The sequence below is a fragment of the Oncorhynchus tshawytscha genome, linkage group LG09 (assembly GCF_018296145.1).
Source record: "Oncorhynchus tshawytscha isolate Ot180627B linkage group LG09, Otsh_v2.0, whole genome shotgun sequence".
Lineage (NCBI taxonomy): Eukaryota > Metazoa > Chordata > Actinopteri > Salmoniformes > Salmonidae > Oncorhynchus > Oncorhynchus tshawytscha.
This window is the reverse complement of record NC_056437.1, coordinates 52,590,029-52,605,994: the sequence shown is the minus strand read 5'-3', so window position 1 is coordinate 52,605,994 and position 15,966 is coordinate 52,590,029. Positions and strand designations below refer to the sequence as shown.

The 15,966-nt window shown below is 44.2% G+C and overlaps 1 protein-coding gene across 1 annotated transcript in view; it reads left to right on the top strand.

The window, feature by feature from the left end:
• Window positions 1-15,966, top strand: part of LOC112258112 (gamma-aminobutyric acid receptor subunit beta-2) — an 86,189-nt gene that overhangs the window by 17,719 nt on the left and 52,504 nt on the right. Inside the window, exon 4 of the mRNA XM_024432233.2 lies at window positions 14,713-14,933. Within this exon, the coding sequence (XP_024288001.1) occupies window positions 14,713-14,933 (221 nt within the window). The remainder of the gene's footprint in view (window positions 1-14,712; window positions 14,934-15,966) is intronic.

Sequence of the window (15,966 nt, the reverse complement as noted above, 5' to 3'; positions counted from 1 at the left end):
CACATCAACACACGCACACGGAGGAAGAGGATGAGAGGCAAGTAAGTGGGAGAAATGGCATGGAGAGAAAGAGACTCATCTCTAATGTTAGACTGGTTTACATTCTGACGTCCACGGCGGAGATAGAAACTCTTGTCAACTTCCCCTCTTCCCCTCGAGCTAAAAAGAGCCCTAATAATCTTATCCCCTCTTCCGATGCCTCCCTATACAGATAAATTGCCACTCAAGTCAACGTCATTCTGGGACACAAAAAGGCCTGCAGATGCACCAATCATATCAAATAAATTGCATACAGTCAGTTAACTGCACTGATGCCAACCACGGAGCTATTGGCTTGTGCTCGGGGATCACAAAAAGGGCTGCCTAAATTCATTTCCCCTTCACAAGCCCGGAATGTTATGTCCGGGACAAGCTAAATAATGAAGGAGTAGAGAGGACCGAGAGAGAGTGGAAGGTATTTAGTCTATACAGCCCAAGAGATAGTGCCCCATTGAAACGCTCATCAACTCTGCAACAGGCTATACTTAGGAAATGATGAGCAAAAGACAAAATGATGACAAACCCTGTAAGTCCTCAGAGAAGAACAATGCCCTCTGGGAAATCCAATCATCCAACCAGAAAATGCTTTTTTGTTGCTTGAGTCTCAGTATCTGAGGAGTGAAACCTCCTGTAAATGAACATGACACACTCTGCATTGAGACTGCTGTGCCTGTTTACTGGCTGCTATGCCATTTCTAGACATTGTAATTTGTCGTGGTTGGTTTCTCCACTTCACCCTGTCATACAAAAGCAACATTTGTATTGTGTTTTTATTTCACAGGGCATTGGAGGAAAATATGGCGTTCCATTTCAGATATTCTGTGCAGTGTGGACAAGCTATTCAAAGGATTCTACATATACCCAGATACAAGTATCCCAGAGTACTGGGTGGATAGATACGTTATACAGCTGTGGGTATACATCTGATGTCTATTATTATTAGGAAATGTTCTATAGCAGTGCCGTATACTGTAGGTAGGCTATGTGAGTGGAACAAGGGATGCGTCTTTTCTGAGAGCTTTTCCAGTGACTGAAGTGGGTTAACATCAGACTGTACTGTGGACATCTGGTTGAATGCTGGGTGGATCAGGTCTTCTCACTCAATCTATTCAAAAGACAGGAGGAAAGTGTGAAGTTGCTTTGGGATTCAGGGTGTCAGCAGACTTTTGCTGCCTTTCCGTGTGCGAGGCATTCCAGTTCAGCTCTTGTCGTTAACTCTTTAAAGCCATCTTGCACCTTCTAATAGGGCCCCACACCAGCTACGTTTTATGGATAGAGTAGCTTACTCGGCGGCATTTGTTCAGTAGTAATGATCAGATGTGTTCACACGCTTGCTGTGAAAGTGTCAGGACATTTTTTAAATTAATTATTCAACAGAGGCACGTGGATTTGACGCAAGAGGCGCCTTCTCGGAGATTGAGATGGAAAGTCACAGAGGGAGAAGGGGGAAGGAGATATAAAGGAAGAAAGGAGGGAGGGCAGGTTGAAAGTGTGGCGAGACAAAAAGCAATTTGCATCACTGCTCCACTGAGCTTTCCTTACCTTTCATATTCCATCCCTTCCAGCAAACACACCACTGCCATTGAAATTGATAACTCACTTCAAAGGGTAGTGGGTGATGAGGAAGCAGAAATATAACCTATATATATATATAATATAATATAGCCTCTCGGTCCACTCAGGGTGGGGGACTGGTTACTGGGGGGAATAGTAACGAAAATGTGGCCTTGTTGCATGCTCTGCCCAGGCCCTGCTATTGCCACTGCCAGGATACATTTGATAGGAGCCCGCCTATTGAGGCAGCATCTCTAACCCGAGGCTGTGTTTTATCCACAAATCGTGCCTGCAGCGTTTTTGGCCCAACACGGGTCAGTCATGTCAGGGCTACTCAACATTTTTTTTTTGTTTTAGTCATTGTTGTTTTCAATCTCTGTGTGTATCGGAAACTAAAGACATGCAATGGCATGGAGAGAGGATATATCTGAAATACCATTTCCCGCGATAAGGAACAAGGTTATACAATGGATACAAAATGTGGAAACGTGATTATTCCCTGTTGAATATAGTATTGCTAATGAATACTTACTTTCCTGTCAGCAGCTGAGTAATTGCACAACACTCTTTGGTACTCAGACCTGACCAATGTTTCAGCACTTCTCTTCAGTTAGCATTCTGTGAAAGCCTCTTAGGCTGCAGTGGCACTTGCCCTGAGTCTGAGAAGGAGAAAAAGGATTTTGGAAACTTTCAAAAGGTAGAAAGAAAATGAAACCTTTAGATCTACCTTAATAATGCATAGTCATAATCTAGGTTTTGATGGTGTGGAGGTTTGGTTTTGTGACTGCGATAAGTGGCCAAACTGAGCATTGGATGCAGCCATTTGTTAAAGGGATTTGTTATTATGAAGCCAACAGCTGTGGGAGAGGTTGGAGAAAAATAATTACTCTATTGTCGTCCTTACTGGCAGCCCAGCTCTCATAAATCTAGCCGTCTCTTTTTCTCTCCTCTGACTTAGATTACTTAGTGATGCTCATTACCACTGGTGTTATGACAGACTCCTCCACACGGACACTGGCTGGCACTGCGATTCTGTTGATTCTCAGCAGCAGTTCCCCATCACCCTCTCCTCTCCTTACAGAGAGATGGAGGCTATAACACACCTTTGAGGAGCTCCATGTTTTCCTCCATGTTTTACTCCAGTCCCAGTAACTTTGGCACAGTGGCCCATTAGCAGGGCCATCCTGCTAAGCAAGCCTTCCCTATCAGGTGAAGCTGGTTCAAGACAATAGCGACTCTCTATCCCTCTGCATAACAAGCCACAGCCATAATGCAGTCTTTATTCAAGTGTGGCGTCTGTCCAAACTTTGGACAGCTGTGAAAACTCCTCTGTGTGAAAACAGGAAAAGCCTCACAGAAAAAGCCTACAGTGATTATCTAATCGCTAACGAAAACATGCTTCAAATTGCATGAGATTTCATAATGATGTGAATACTGCGGGTATAGATGATAGTAGGCTTTATTGGCAAATTGGCAGTCAGACTGAATTGTACAGTACACACATTTACAATCATAGATACTAATAATAATAATAATAGTAATCCTAAATTGCAGGTGTAATCCTTCTGCCAGGCGAGAACAGATGCAGTTTACTCTTACCCCAAGGGACTATTCCCCAGACACGCACAGTGAGCAGTCATGGCAAACTATTTGTTATCGTACATGGATCTATAAATGTTCATATTCCTCTGCCTGAATAAACACACACATGTAACGTGCATGGAAACACACACGGTTGCACACACAAACACGTAAACACATATACACACAAACACACACTCTCTCTCTCTCTCTCACGCACACTCCACTCTGTTCCTATCATCTTCTATCTCTTCTACTCTCTGACTTTCATAGTGAATACTGTGGTACTTCTAACAAGTTATTTTGCCAATGTTGGTACTGTGGTCTACCAAATGCAGATTCTAGTGACAACATCAATACATACAATACTCACAATAGTTCACTGTGGAGTGTTGTGTACACAGTACATGGACCACAGACAGATTGATATGATAGATCAATGTAACCAAAGCCAAAGGGAGAGCTCATACTACAATGCACCACAGCCTTGAGACTTTCTCATCAGAAAGAGAGAAGGACCCCATGCCTAGTAGATGCTACAGATATACTACCTTAATTTGACTAGTTTCTCACAACATTCAAATAATCCTGCAGTGAAAGGACATGATTTATTATGTGGATTATAATGAATGGACATTTATTGTCGGGGGTGATACATGTTTTGTTAGGGCAAATCAAGTTTGACATTTTTAAGAGGAAATGACAAACTTATGAAGCTTTTTTAAACATTGAATACACTACAAAGTTCCTGCTACGCAGGAAAATGCTTTGCGACGACAGAGTGATCAAATTAAGATAGCAGATCTGTAGTGTGTAGTGATGAGTGGAGAGGGAACTAGGTTGTGAAGCCCTGCATGTGTTGTTGAGATTGCGAGAGTGAGCGCAGCGAGAGTGATTACATAAAGATAAACTGGGATGTATCTCAAGTGTTGGGAGGCTGCACGTGCAGGAAGGGGCCTGTTTAGTACAGTAAAGTGCTGTAAGTAGGCCTACAGATAAACTATCTTAATTTGACCAGCTTCTCACACAAGTCAAATAATCCTGCAGCAACAGGAAACGTGAATTATTATGTGGATTATAATAATGGACATTTTTGTAATGGTTGATAAATTGTGCGTTTGGGCAAATCAAGCCTGTGGACGTTGCACAATTTAGAAGCCTTTTAAACCTTAAATATACTACAAGTTAGCATTTCCTGTTGTGCAGGAAAATGATCTGCGACAACAGAGTGATCAAGTTAAGAAAGCACATCTGTACATATCCTCAACCACCACTAACCAACAGCAGACTAAACGGTTTCTCAATTTCCTGTGCCCACACTTACCTTCTGTCTGGAGTGTTAACATAGGGGACTCGGCAGCCTAGTTACTTAGTCTTGGAGCAGCAGTTTATTCGTCAGAGGATCAGGTGCAAGAATAGATTCAATTTATTTGAAAATAATTAGGGCTAGGCGCCCGTCAGCGGGACACCTGTCGACAACATCTGGTGAAATTGTAGGGTGCGCAATTCAAATAAATAATTGTAATATGAAACATTTATGAACATACAAGTATCTTATATTGGTTAAAATCTTAAATTTGTGTTAATCTAACTGCATTGTCCGACTTACAATAGGCTTTACAGCGAAAGCATACCATGCAATTGTTTGAGGACCGCGCCGCACATCCAAATACTTTTCGACCAGCACAGGCTTCATAAAATCACAAATAGCGATTAAATAATAACATACTTTGTGAAAATATTCCTCTGTCTGCTATCCAAAGGGTCCCAGCTACAACATGCATGGTCGTTTTGTTAGATAAAATCTTTCTTTATATCCCAAAAAGTCTCTTTAGTTGGCGCCATCGATTTGAGTAATCCACTCGTTCAACATGCAGACAAAGGAATCCAAAAAAGCTACCCCTAAACTTTGTTAAAACAAGTCAAACTACATTTATATTCAATGCTCAGGTACCCTAAAATGTAAATAAACTGTAATATTTCATACAGAAAGAAGTATTTTCAATAGAAAGTCAAATTAGCAAGTGCGCGTCCTCTTCGTCGCACGCCCACAGACTGATTTCCAACTGTGACTCCTGGTACCAAAACTCAAAATTCTTCCTCGTTTTGGAAGAAATTGTCCTAAAACCTTGAACAAAGACTGTTAACATCTAGTGGAAGCCATAGGAATTGCAATATGGCAGCTGGAATTACATAGAACCCATAGCTTTCCATTGAAAGAGCATGGGATCTAAAAAAATAAAAATAATTCCGGTTGGCTTTTCTTTGGATTTTTGGCTACCATATCGTGTTGTAGCCTCATGCATTATTTTAACATTTCTATCCAATGATACCAATCATATACATATCCTGGCTTCTGGGCCGGAGTAACATGCAGTTTACTTTGGGCATGTCTGTAAGGCGGAAATTCTGAAAAAAAAGACCTAGCCCTAAGACGTCAGTGCAGGTGTTGAAGAAGACTGGATACAGAAGTTATTTACTAAATACAAATGCAGGAAAATCATTTAAAAAATGTATAATGTAAAATTTTCTTCCCATGTTTAATGAGCTGAAATAAAAGATCCCAGAAATGTTCCATATGCACAAAAACCTTATTTCTCTAAAATGTTGTGCACAAATTTGTTTACATCCCTGTTAGTGAGCATTTCACCTTTTCCAAGATAATCCATTCACCTGACAGGTGTGGCATGTCAAGAAGTTGATTATAGAGCATGAGTATTACACAGGTGCACTGTGTGTGCTGGGGACAATAAAAGGCCACTTGAAAATGTACAGTTTTGTCACACGACACAATGCCACAGATTTCTCAAGTTTTGAGGGATCATGCAATTGGTATGCTGACTGCAGGAATTTCCACCAGAGCTGTTTCCAGGCAATTTCATGTAAATTACTCTACCAAAAGCCAACAACGTAATTTTGGAGAAGATATCCCATGGCCTCACAACCGCAAACTATGTGTATGGCGTCGTGTGGGCAAGCGTTTTGCTGATGTCAACGTTATGAACAGACTGTCCTGTCCCATGGTGGTGGTGGTGTTATGGTATGGGTAGGCATAAGCTACGAACAATGAACATTGTGACATTGTCGTGACATTCATCCACCCCCATCACCTCATGTTTCAGCATGATGATGCACAGCCCCATTTCACAAGGATCTGTACATAATTCCTGGAAGCTGAAAATGTCCCAGTTCTTCCATGGCCTGCATACTCACCAGACATGTCACCCATTGAGCATGAATGAATGACAGCGTGTTCTAGTTTCCGCCAACATCCAGCAACTTCACACAGCCTTTGAAGGGAAGTGAGACAACATTCCACAGGCCAGAATCAACAGCCTGATCAACTCTATGCGAAGGAGGTGTGTCGTGCTGAATGAACACGCCTTTTCTATTCAACCCAAAAGCTCTTTTAAGAGCTAGTGTCGCTGCTCCACCAGTATTGCTGTGCTTAGGCCTCCCAGATCCCCCGGAATACCCTAGCTACTCCATCCTTTCTTTGAATGAGAGGAAGCAGCATTTTTCAGGGTAGATTTCGCTCTAGAAGACGGCATGACTGTGTTTGCCTCAGATTCTGAGGCGTCATATGACAACGGTGCCTGGACGAGGATGTTGGGAAGTGTTTGGGTTTTTCTCCGGAAAATCCACCCTACTGACCGAGGCTGAAATGACCCCCATCCCTAGGGAGAGCAAGGGGAATTTCACATCCTTGGGCAAGGAGGAGACGGGTTCTGAGTTTTCAGTAGCCCCCTACTACGCAACGGCCTCTCTACGCTCTGACTTTACAGGGCTCATTGAGCGGGCTGCGAGCCATCAGGAGATTACATTGCCCCCCATTCCCTCCAACCCGGAAGTGGATATGATGGTGGGCGGCCCATACTCAAGACCAAGAAGGGCGGCCGTGCCTTTGACACTGGCTATACCCTCGCTCTGAAATTACGTGGAGGGTGCATGGGGGTCGCCTTTAACAGTCAGAGCGTCGTAAAATGTGGACACCCCATTCGTCAGAGTCCTTTATTCTAGGTGAATAGGCTGTAGCAGCAGCAAATAATATTGCCCTCCTAGCAGCCTCTCTGTCCCGTCTCACCACGGGTAAGACTGAGCTGTCGGAAGAGGAGATAGAGGAAGCATTGAAGATTTATGGCGCGGAGGTCCATGGCCACTTCAGTGGTCGCGGAGCGACACCTCTGGCTGTCTATGATGGCTATGAAGGAGACCGACAAAGCCACCCTGCTAAACGCCCCCATCTCTGACAGCAGTCTCTTTGGAGCTGCCTATCGAGACACCTGCCTTTAGTAGGAGGGTCTAGAGCAGCTTCAAAAGACCTCCCTCACTCCACCGTCTCTAATACACCTGGGTCTACGGCCAGACGGTGAGCCCGTCGAACGACAGCATCCGGTGCACCAAGAGACGCTCTTGATGAGAGTCTCTTATACCTCATAAAAACCCTACGCCACACACTCCTATGAGTAATGTGGCTCAGGGTCTAAAGAACAGCTCGTTGTACACAACCCCATGTTGACGCAATCACTGTTGGGAGATGGCACACTAACTCAGGCAGGCGTGCTCCGTATGTGTAAAACCAACGTGTCGTCGCCCCTGTTTCTCACAGAACGCGCCAATATTTCCTCTCCCTTACAAAGGTGGCCCCCCTTGAGCTGTCCCATCCAATTCGACCGAACTCCTCCCCCGTTTTCGGGCATGATGCAGACAGCGATGAAGACGCCAGAGAAAGTAACCACACTTGTGAAAGAAATTACACACCTTTTGGTGAAGGAGGCGGTTACAGTAGTTCCTACTTCCTAGTGCCAAAAAAGACAGTGGGAATGAGGCCAATATTGGATTTACGCACTCTCAATGAGAACTTAGCCAAATGGCCCTTCCGAATGCTTATGACAAAACGTCTGTTGGAATGTATCCACAACAGAGAATTTTGTGTAAGCATAGACCTAAAGGACGAATACTTTCATATGCTGGTACATCCTCGTCACAGGAAGTTTCTGCATTTCGCCTTCCAAGGAGTGGCTTACGAGTATACGAGGATGCCATTCGGGTACGCCCTGGAACCCCACACCTTTTCCAAATGCGTGGAGGCGGCATTGGTACCGTTGCATCGTCAAGGGATAAGGCTATTAGCCTACCTAGACGACCTACTGGTTCTCGCCCCATCAGCAGAGCTGGCGATCGCACACACGACACAGACAGTGATTCATCTCACACGTCTGGGGTTCACTGTGAATTGGGAAAGAGCCCAGTCATCAGATTGTATACCTGGGTTTACAGCTAGACACTGTGACTATGAAGACTCAAATTTCAGATCCTCGACGGGCTGCCTTGTTGCTGGGTCTCATGTCGTCTACCCACTCCGTGGTTCTGCTGGGACTTCTGCACATGTGCAGAACACAGTGATGGTTTGCCAAACTACGACTGAACCCAGTGAGTCACCGTCATTGGTTGTTGGTGGTTCCCCTCTCGCTCATAGCGGACCTGAACAAGGGTTCCCAATAGGAAAAGTGTCCTCCTACATTCCAGTGTTTACAGATGCTTGTCTGACTGGATGGGGAGGGACATATCAAGCTCGGGTGATCGAAGATATGTGGCCTCCCTCGGGATGCCACATCAACCAGCTGGAGTTGGAGACCGTTCTACTGGTTCTGACTTACTTCATGTCTACCCTATGGGGTCATGACGTGCTGGTGTGGTGCTGGTGCTGGTGACACCTGAACCACAGTAGCCTACATAAATCGCCAAGGAGAAGTCACTGCACTCCACCGGCTGGTGGAGGAATTGTGGCTGTGGAGCCCCCTATGGTTCTCCCTACGAGCCCAGGACAAACCACCACTAGGGATAGACGCTTTTGCTCACCAACCATTGCCGGATGTTTTCCTGGACGCATTTCCACCGCTGTCAACATTTCTCCCACTGCTAGCCAGCGTGTGAATCATATTGATAGCGATCGCCCAGGGGCCCAGTGGTACGCGGAGATGACTCAAATGTTGGTTGCACCATCATGGCCCATTAAACATCGAGAGGACACGATTTCTCAGGCGGGAGGCATAATAGTGCAATTGCCTCTAATCGGTCAACCACTGAGAGTCTGGCCCCTGAGGGACAGATTAGAGCGCCATGGGTTATCTGATTCAGTAATCAGAACCATACAGGGCTTGCGTGCCAGTTCCACATCCAGGATGTATGGCAGCAGATGGAACATGTTTTCACAATGGTGTGCCACAGAGAATGTGGACCCCGTGTGCTGTCAGGTTGAGAGCGTGACATCAGCACTCACCCGCCACCATTAAGGTGTTCGCGGCAGCGATTTCATCTTGTCATGAGGGGTTTGGCAGAGACACCGTCTTCAGCCACCCTCTAGTGAAACACTTTTTATTGGCTCTAGGCCAATGCCTAGAGCCATGCTGCCCGAGTGGGATTTAACTTTGGTACTCAAGGCGCTCTGCGAGACGCCTTTTGAGCCATTAAATCAAATCCCCCTCAAGATGCTCTCTCTGAAGACGTCACTGTTGCTTGCTTTGACATCGGCCAGGCGCGTCAGTGATTTGTGTGCTCTTTCGACGAGACCCGACTGCCTTGCCATCAATGGCGATCTGAGCAGAGCGGTGTTACGTCCTAACCCAGAATTTATGCCGACGGTTATTAAAAGCTCATATAGGTCACGGACCGTTGAGCTGTGGGCCTACTCCCCCCCTCCCCATGCGGAGCGGAGAGAGGAGAGGCTTCATCGCATGTGCCCGGTGCAGCGATGATTAGGTCATCACCTCAGCTGTTTGTGTGTCACGGTGCTAGTACACATGGTAGACCACATTCAGAACAGCAGCTGTCTCCTTGGCATTGCGAAGCCATTGAGATGGTTTATGAGGCGGCAGGGCAACCACTGCCTCAGGGAGTAAGAGCCCACTCCACTCTTGGAGTAGCGGCGTCTACGCCCCTTTTCAGAGGAACATGGGTAGAGGATATTTGTGCAGTGGCGTCGTGGTCGTCCCCATCTCCTTTTATCCGGTTCTACCTTCTAGACATGTCTTCTAACTCGCTAACTCGTTCTGTACTCGACGTGGCTGATGGGAGAACATGAGTTACGGGAAAAGATGCAGGACCGTTGGACGTGGTTCCAATTAGGTCCGTTCTTTTTTTCAAGGAGAGAGACAGGTGACATAACTCATATATGAGTTTGTCAGTACAGTAGAGTATATGTCTTGACTGCCCACCAGTGTTTCACTGTGTTGGGGTAGAGTGATGAGGGAAATAGTACTGTAACTGGTATTACTGTACTATTAGACCGGTCACTAACATAGATGATACCTCAATATTCCATCCATCTACTGAGTCAGATTAGTATGACCCATATTCTGTTATCTGCCCACGAATCATTGGTTTTGGCCTATGGATTGTGTGTGGCGGATTACACACTGAGAAATCAGTGAGTATGTCTTCTGAATTGGTTCAGCCTGCACTCAGCATTGCTGATGGGAGGGGTAGAACTAAGGTGAGAAACCCAGGACCAATGGACAGGGTTTCCATCAGGTCCGCTTTTTTTGCATTAGAATGACTACATGACAAGACTCCTGGCTGAAGGTGTGGTGCAGTAGAGTCACATGTTATGTCCTGCCCACAAGTCAATGACTGTCTATAACGGATTAGGGGTATAGTTCTATAACTGGTATTACGGTACTATTAGACCAATCTTTAACATTGACAGAATATTGAAGTATCATCTATCTGCTTGTACAGATTAGTATGGCTCATATTCTGTTTATCTGCCCACTAGTCATTGGTGAATGCCTCCAGGCTGAGTAGGGTGGATAAGACCGAGGACGCAGTATGTTGTGACACAGTGTTTACACAGTATGTTACAGCACTGCGGGATGTGGTCGCAGCCATAGCTGAGCCCGACCTTTTCATTAATTTTGGAATTGTTAGGTTCGGCACAAAGTACATTTTGGAGCATTGCGTTCCGCCTTAAACCACTAGGAGCAGAGCTCCACGAAGTAGAACGGTAGTTACCGGAGTTATAACTCCAGTTCTATGAGTGGAGCGGAGCCCCATACGGCTTAAGACCCTGCCGACCCCGAGTCTTGCTGAAGATAATTTCTAGGGAGGCCGATTGAGGGGAAGCGTCCCCTTATATATGGACACCTGTACTCCTATTGGCTGCATGTGTGTGTGTAAAGGTGTGAAAAATAGAACTAGAGTTTGAAATCCAGTAACTATCGTTTTCTGATCCACGCCCCTACTTTTTATTAACGTATCTATTAACAACACGTGCATATCTGTATTCCCAGGCATGTGAAATCCATAGATTAGGGCTTAATGAATTCCATTCAATTGACTGATTTCCTTATATGAACTGTCACTCAGGAAAATCATTGAAATTGTTGCATGTTTCCCCTTACAAAAACAGATTTCAGTTTTGAAACTGCAGTAAAAATGCAGTAACTGCAGTCGACTGTGGTATTTTGGACGTAGTAATTGCAGTGTATTGCAGCTGAACTGCAGTTATACTGCACTCCATCTGCAGTTATACTGCAAAATTACTGCAGTAAAAAAAAGGTTACTTTGGACACAGTATTTGCGGCAATACTGCACTCTGACTGCAATCTTTTTCGTAAGGGGCTTTTATATTTTTGTTCAGTATATAAAACTCACACAGCTGAGTAGGTGCCTATATACTGGCAGATCTTTGTCACAGCATGTTACCTCATAAGCAGCCTCTCTGAATGATACAAATATATTCCCTAAACCATTAGCACCTAGACCAGGTATTATTTGTATTTTCAACAGACAGTGTTAATTAATACACCTCACAGGCAATACTATTGATCAATTGACATATCAATGACCAACAATTAACACTTTATTGAATATAAATACGTAATTTGACATAAACATAAACATTTTTGATAAGCAGTAAAAACACCCTTAGCCGGAAAAGGAAATAGAAACATTTCAAAATTATGAAAGTTACAACCAGGCTCTGCCGTTGGTTTTTGAATGTTATGATGCACAATGTTTGATGGGACTTGGAATAGCATAGTTAGGTCAGCAAAAATGTTAGCAACAAACTTTGTTGCAAACAAGAAGTTCATGTGGAGAGAAATGGAGGGATATGTTGGGCTTGAGTCACGTGACGATAGCTCACTGACTCAATCTCTGTTTCTGCTTTCATGCCCCTCTTTCCAGTCAGTCCATTCAGTGTAGTAGATATAGGGATGTCATCATCTTTGCAACCAACAGACATATCCAAAATGCATGTTCAGCCTCTGTTAGGAGAAGTGGATCTGCTAGTGGGGACAAAAGTGCCCTGAGACAGCAAGTTTCCCAAGTTTATTTTTCATGGATGGACGGATTGCTGTGCTTCTTATTGTTAGCGTAGCAGGAGCAGTGTGCTGGCTTGGCTGTTTGTTCCAAATTCACTCTGAACATTTTGCAATACTCTCTGGCTAACCACACAAATGATTACATTCAGCTGACATGCAATGTGCTCTGCACCTCTAATTTTGTCAATTGTTGTTTTATAGAGAATATTAGGAATCATTTGCAGTGACTCAGTCAATACATTTCGATATGAAGTCAGGACTGGGCTAAGTTACCAAGGATGTAAAAAACCTGAAGTAGTCAATATGCTGTATATGAATTGGGGTCATATTTTCTCTCCTTAGATATTTTTTAGCTTGTTTTTCTATGAAACATATTGATGATGTAATCTCTACAGTACACAGATACATGTTAAACAGAATACCTGTTTTACAGTGTAGTGCAGACATGCACCACATGACCAAAGGTATGTGGGCACCTGCTCGTCGAACATCTCATTCCAGAATCATGGGCATTAATGTGGAGTTGGTCCCCCTTTGCAGCTATAACAGCCTCCACTCTTCTGAGAAGGCTTTCCACTAGATGTTAGAACATTGGTTGAGGTCAGGACTCTGTGCAGGCCAGTCAAGTTCTTCTACACCGATCTCAACAAACCATTTCTGTATCGACCTCTCTTTGTTCACAGGGGCATTGTCATGCTGAAACAGGAAAGGGCCTTCCCCAAACTGTTGCCACAAAGTTGGAAGCACAGAATAATTCACAATGTCATTGTATACTGTAGCATTAAGATTTCCCTTCACTAGAACTAAGGGGCCTAGCCCGAACCATGAAAAACAGCCGCAGACCATTATTTCTCCTCCACCTAACTTTACATTTCGCACTATGCATTCTGGCGTGTAGTGTTCTCCTGGCATCCACCTAACCCAGATTTGTCTGTCGGACTGGCAGACGGTGAAGCATGATTCATCACTCCAGAGAATGCGTTTTCACTACTCAGAAGTCCAATGGCGGCAAGCTTTACATCACTCCAGTCGATGCTTGGCATTGCACATGATGATGTTAGGCTTGTGTGCTGCTGCTCGGCCATGGAAACATATTTCATGAAGCTCCCTACGAACAGTTCTTGTGCTGATTTTGCTTCCGGAAGCAGATTGGAACTCGGTAGCGAGTGTTGCAACCAAGGACAGATGACGTGCTACGCACTATGTGCTTCAGCACTCGGTTGTCCTGTTCTGTGAGCTTGTGTGGCCTACGTTGTTGCTCCTAGGCGTTTCCACTTTACAATAACAGCACTTACAGTTGACCTGGGCCACTCTAGCAGGGAAGAAATTTGATGAACTGACTTGTTGGAAAGTCACTGCGCTCTTCAGTAAGGCCATTCTACTGCCAATGTTTGCCTATGAAGATTGCTCGATTTAGGTGCTCGATTTTATACACCTGTCAGCAACGGTTGTGGCTGAAATAGTCAAATCCACTCATTTGAAGGGGCGTCCACATACTTTTGCAAATATAGTGTAGCTTTTCGAGTTGTTGTGATGCGAATGCACAATGCCAAGGGAGGGTCTGAAACGCTAGCTACTGAAATAAAAAACATGTTTTTTTTTATTTGGACATGCTGGCATTTCACGTGTGCAGTAGTACTAAGCCATTGCAGACAACATTCTTAAAACCAACATTAATGTCTTGCTAAAATAACGTTTTTGGGGTCTCTATAACTCTGTCAAAGACAAATGGTTAGACACTACTCATGTTGAGTTAATATATTTTTTCTTGACTTTCTGTCCTGATACCTGGGCCCCAATAATATCTCTCTCTCTCTCTCTCTCTGCCTCTCTATCTCTCTCTCTCTGCCTCTCTCTTTCTTTGTCTCTCTCTCTGCCTCTCTATCTCTCTCTGCCTCTCTCTCTCTCTCTCTCTCTCTCTCTCTCTCTCTCTCTCTCTCTGCCTCTTTCTTTGTCTCTCTCTTTGTCTCTCTCTCTGCCTCTCTATCTCTCTCTGCCTCTCTCTCTCTCTCTCTGCCTCTCTCTCTCTCTTTCTTTGTCTCTCTCTCTCTGCCTCTCTCTTTCTTTGTCTCTCTCTCTGCCTCTCTCTCTCTCTGCCTCCTCTCTCTTTCTTTGCCTCTCTCTCTCTCTCTCTCTGCCTCTCTCTTTCTTTTCTCTCTCTCTCTGCCTCTCTCTTTCTCTCTCTCTCTGTCTCTCTCTTTCTCTTTTTTAGGACTATACATTGACTATGTATTTCCAGCAAGCTTGGCGAGACAAGCGGTTATCCTACTCAGAGATTCCCCTCAATCTCACCCTGGATAACCGGGTAGCGGATCAGCTGTGGGTCCCGGACACCTACTTCCTAAATGACAAGAAGTCTTTTGTCCATGGTGTCACTGTGAAAAACAGAATGATTCGACTGCATCCAGATGGCACTGTGCTCTATAGCCTGAGGTAATGTTTGTAATGTTTCATAATTGTAAAAAAAAATCAATGACTTGACATTACTTTGGAGAAATAAGTAAATATTGTAACCAAGCCATGTACAAAACCACACCTTGAATAGGCCTATCTCAACCCAATAAAGACAATGTTTGTTGGCAAGTTACTTAGTGAGCCAGTAGACTTAGTCATCCATCATCGTTATCTTTCTAACTATCCAACAGTATGAGAGCAGACGATCCATATCCTTGAATATTCCCCAGATTCATTGTAACAAATTACCGGATACTTTAGACAACAGTATGTCAACTGAAAAGCTTGTTTGACATTTTTGGGTGGTTCATATTGAGATGCTATAACCTGTTTCCTGATGAATGGCCTCTATATAATGTGAATGGATTTCCAATGGAATATTCAAATGGGCTGGGATCTCTTTAAAATCAGTTGAAGTCCATTTCTTAAGGAGTACTTTTGTTGGTTTCAATCAGATGAGCCACTGCATAGCACATTTGTAAGGTGGGTGGATATGTATTGAAGAGTATAATGACTGCAGTGCTGTGGATGATAATACACCTACGTAGCTTTTTGGAAGTTGGATCTGTTACTTAGAAAAGGGGCCAGAATAATGCCTACGCATCCCATTTGTAAACACAGGTTATTGAACATCATCCAAACGTCATGACAACACCACTGTGTGCAGATATCCCCCTATCCAATAAACTGACAGGCTATTGTTGAGTTGCAGAAAATGGGAAGAGGGAGGGCAGGGGGACTTGTCGGATAAGGGGGATATGACTAGCTCATCTCTGTACCCCAGACATACAAATATCGCTAAGGTCCCTCAGTCGAGCAGTGAATTTCAAGCACAGATTCAAGCACAAAGACCAGGCAGATTTTCCAATGCCTCGTAAAGAAGAGCACCTATAGGTAGATGGGTAAAAAATGAAATTAAAAGCAGACATTTAAATATCCCTTTGAGCATGGTTAAGATATTCATTACACTTTGGATGGTGTACCAATATACCCAGTCACTAAAAAGATACAG